At 46.3% G+C, this 4,327-nt stretch overlaps 1 protein-coding gene across 1 annotated transcript in view; it reads left to right on the top strand.

Annotated features, from left to right (window-relative positions):
* The window catches only part of LOC117939057 (bestrophin-3-like), a 7,069-nt gene extending 3,751 nt beyond the window's left edge, over positions 1–3,318 (top strand). Inside the window, exons 4-7 of the mRNA XM_034864100.1 lie at positions 282–436; positions 1,993–2,070; positions 2,675–2,827; positions 3,193–3,318. Of these exons, the coding sequence (XP_034719991.1) occupies positions 282–436; positions 1,993–2,070; positions 2,675–2,827; positions 3,193–3,318 (512 nt within the window). The remainder of the gene's footprint in view (positions 1–281; positions 437–1,992; positions 2,071–2,674; positions 2,828–3,192) is intronic.
* The last annotated feature ends 1,009 nt before the right edge of the window (positions 3,319–4,327 follow it).

Below are 4,327 nucleotides of genomic sequence, written 5' to 3'. Positions count from 1 at the left end.
AGGGCAACATGAAGACAACATGAGGACAACATGAAGACAACATGAAGGCAACATGAGGAAAACATGAAGACAACATGAAGACAACATGAGTACAACATGAAGACAACATGAAGACAACATGAAGACAACATGAGTACAACATGATGACAACATGAGGGTTAAAACTAAACTCTGCATCATTTCTAAGGGATGAGATAACATAATGATATCTGTATTGTCTGAAATGATTAGAAGTAAGATGGATGCTGCTGTCTCTGCTGGTCTTGTGGGCCCACCTGCAGGTTTCATGACTCCAGAGGAGAGGAAGGCGTTCGAGAAGATCCGGTCCCCTCACCTGAAGTACTGGATTCCCATCGTCTGGTTCTCCAACCTGGCGTCCAAAGCCAAGCAGGAAGGACGCATCCAGGACAGCATCGACCTGCAGAACCTTCTCAACGTGACACTTCTCGTTTTATATTCCATATCCTGTCTATAAATATGAATGTTTAGACATTTAGGGGGAAACAAGACCACGCACGACCCCGTTTCAGATAGAAATGTTGCAGGGAATTAGCGTAGCATGTTGCTAAAAGCTAGCTGACGTATCTGATAGAAGGACAACTGAAGCTAATGCGCTGTTTTACCAATTGAAAACATTAACATATGTGGATGATATTATGTTTTATATGACAACCAGACAACCATGACAACTATTTAACCCTCGTGTTGTCTTTCCGTCAAAATTGACGTTTTCAACACTACGTAACACTAACTTATTAACTTTAGTTTTACAGTTATTTTTGGAATTTATGTTCAATAAACCTCATTTATAGGAAATTATACCTAATGTTTGAGTTAGAAAAGCCTCCTCGGGTCAAATTGACCCATGTTGACTTCATGTTGTCTTCATGTTGACTTCATGTTGTCTTCATGTTGTCTTCATGTTGTCTTCATGTTGTCCTCATGTTGTCCTCATGTTGTCCTCATGTTGCCCTCATATTGCCCTCATGTTGCCCTCATGTTGTCCTCATGTTGTCCTCATGTTGTCTTCATGTTGTCCTCATGTTACACTCATGTTGTCTTCATGTTGTCCTCATATTGTCTTCATGTTGTCCTCATGTTGCCCTCATGTTGTCCTCATGTTACACTCATGTTGTCTTCATGTTGTCCTCATATTGTCTTCATGTTGTCCTCATAATGCCCTCATGTTGTCCTCATGTTGTCCTCATGCTGTCTTCATGTTGTCCTCACGTTGTCCTCATGTTGTCTTCATATTGTCCTCATGTTATCCTCATGTTGTCCTCATGTTGTCTTCATATTGTCCTCATTTTACCCTCATTTTGCCCTCATGTTGTCCTCATGTTGTCCTCATGTTGCCCTCATGTTGTCCTCACGTTGTCCTCACGTTGTCTTCATGTTGCCCTCATGTTGCCCTCATGTTGTCCTCATGTTGTCTTCATGTTGTCTTCATGTTGCCCTCATGTTGCCCTCATGTTGCCCTCATGTTGTCTTCATGTTGTCTTCATGTTGTCTTCATGTTATCCTCATGTTGTCTTCATGTTGTCTTCATGTTGTCCTCATGTTGCCCTCATGTTGCCCTCATGTTGTCCTCATGTTGTCTTCATGTTGTCTTCATGTTGTCCTCATGTTGTCCTCATGTTGTCCTCATGTTGTCTTCATGTTGTCTTCATCCTGGAGTTTATCCCAAACATTCAGCCCATCTGGAGATACGTGGTTTTCACTGGACAGGAAGGGGAGGAAAAACTGGATCTGAACTGTAACTCAGACGAGAGCTCAGAGCATCTCGGGTGTCATAAACACAGAAATCAATCACGAAAATGTCTCGTTCCAAGTGATCCTGTCACGGAGGAAATGGCACTCAGGCAGCCGCACGCATTAAACACCACTTGAGGCTCTAAGTCCTTGCCAGGCTGTGACCACACAACCCCGGCACGGAGGTAATGTGACACCAGGCTTTTCTCTTCCAATCAGCCTGTTGAATCTGTCTTTCAGGAGATGAATCTGTTCCGGAGTTGGTGTGCGACTCTCTTCGGCTACGACTGGGTCGGGATCCCGCTGGTCTACACCCAGGCCCGTACCTCTTTATTATTATATATTCCACCTGTCACCATAACATGTTGGAACCAGACGCAGAACATCTCATTACATCATCTTCCATTGTTCCTGAAACGTGTCTTTTCCACCAAGGAAGTTCTGGTGCTGGTTTGTAGCCAGATATTTGAACCGGTTCTTTGCTTTTCCACACAGATAAGCCTGGTTCTGGGCCAAGAACACGGGTTCCAACCCAGCACCAGCGAGCGCTGGTCTAGAGATAAGAACCGGTTACGTCAGGTTCTGGGGGGGCGGGGTTATCATGACGTTTGAAAACCCTGGTCAGCTGTTAACCATAGAGAGCTGTTGATGTTAGCTCTGGACATGGATGGGAAACCAGAACCACAGTGGTCTGGGGAGGAAACCACCGGTCTGCTGGCTCCCAGGCTGGGGAAGATCCAGCTGGTTCTTAGAGAACTGGAGTAGAACCACCACCGAACTGGCACCAGCACCAGAACCAGAACCAGAACCAGCACCTTGTGAACCTTGGTGGAAAAGACATGTAAGAGAGGAGGGGGATGTCCAGTAAAAGCTCTCTGATCTCTCTCTCTCTCTCTCTCTCTCTCTCTCTCTCTCTCTTCAGGTCGTCACTCTCGCCGTCTACACTTTCTTCTTCGCTTGTCTGATTGGTCGTCAGTTTCTCGACCCCGCTCAGCATTACCAAGGTCACGACCTTGACCTTTACGTGCCGGTCTTCACTCTGCTGCAGTTCTTCTTCTACTCCGGCTGGCTGAAGGTGACTTTTCCTTAACCCTCATGTTGTCCTCATGTTGTCCTCATGTTGTCCTCATGTTGTCTTCATTTTGTCCTCATGTTGTCCTCATGTTGACCTCATGTTGTCCCCCATGTTGTCCTCATGTTGTCTTCATGTTGTCCTCATGTTGTCCTCATGTTGACCTCATGTTGTCCCCCATGTTGTCCTCATGTTGCCCTCATGTTGTCTTCATGTTGTCCTCATGTTGTCCTCATGTTGTCCTCATGTTGTCCTCATGTTGACCTCATGTTGTCCCCATGTTGTCCCCTTGTTGTCCTGTTGGATGAAGACAAAAAAACACACTTCCCAATTACGTGTGACGGATCTCCAGATTTGTGTCTCGTCAGGTAGCGGAGCAGCTGATCAACCCGTTCGGGGAGGACGACGACGACTTTGAAGTGAACTGGATCATCGACAGGAACCTCCAGGTCAGCAGCCAATCACGAAGCTCAGACACAGCGTTACGACCATGAAGTGTCACGTCTACATGGATGATGTTAAACAGTAACCCAACTAAAAGTAGAAGCTAAAAACGTCAGGGTCTCCAAGGCCAAAACAAACAAAAACCCATATCAGGGCTGGAGTACTCAAGTCCGGTCTTGGACTCGAGACCGTATTTCTACGGTCTCGGACTTGTCTCGGTCTCGCTAGTATTTGGACTCGTTCTTGTCTTGGTCTCGGACGCTGGTCTTGCCCAATATGGCTTTTGGTCTGGAACGAGTCCAGGTGTCTTTATTATGTTGATAATAATGTTGGAGGGAAAGGGAAACCCAAAATGATTGTCTTGATACTGTCACGCATAAGACCTTTATTCTGTCCTGGCCCCGGTCTTGACTTGGACTAGAACCTCTTAGGATTCAGTCATGTCTCGGACTCTAACCTTTTTGGACTCGGTCTTGTCTCGGACTCAACTAGTCCTGGTCTAAGACCAGTTCATGACGTTATGTGAAGCAGACCCAAGTTATGTTATTACATTGAACGTTACTCAAAAGCTGATGTCCCACTCACATCCTCCCTATGGGGTCACTTCCTGTTTACCTGTCCCTCCTGGTGTCTCTGCTGGCTGTAACTTCCTGTTTACCTGTCCTCCGGGTGTCTCTGCTGGCTGTGACTTACTGTTTACCTGTCCTCCAGGTGTCTATGGCTGTAACTTCCTGTTTACCTGTCCTCCGGGTGTCTCTGCTGGCTGTAACTTCCTGTTTACCTGTCCTCAAAGTGTCTCTGCTGGCTGTGACTTACTGTTTACCTGTCCTCCAGGTGTCTATGGCTGTAACTTCCTGTTTACCTGTCCCTCCTGGTGTCTCTGCTGGCTGTAACTTCCTGTTTACCTGTCCTCAAAGTGTCTCTGCTGGCTGTAACTTCCTGTTTACCTGTCCTCAAAGTGTCTCTGCTGGCTGTAACTTACTGTTTACCTGTCCTCCAGGTGTCTATGGCTGTAACTTCCTGTTTACCTGTCCTCCAGGTGTCTCTGCTGCCGTTAAC

This window comes from Etheostoma cragini, chromosome 23 (assembly GCF_013103735.1).
Source record: "Etheostoma cragini isolate CJK2018 chromosome 23, CSU_Ecrag_1.0, whole genome shotgun sequence".
Taxonomy (NCBI): domain Eukaryota; kingdom Metazoa; phylum Chordata; class Actinopteri; order Perciformes; family Percidae; genus Etheostoma; species Etheostoma cragini.
Note: the sequence above shows the minus strand (reverse complement) of the source record. Positions and strands in the feature narration are given on the sequence as shown.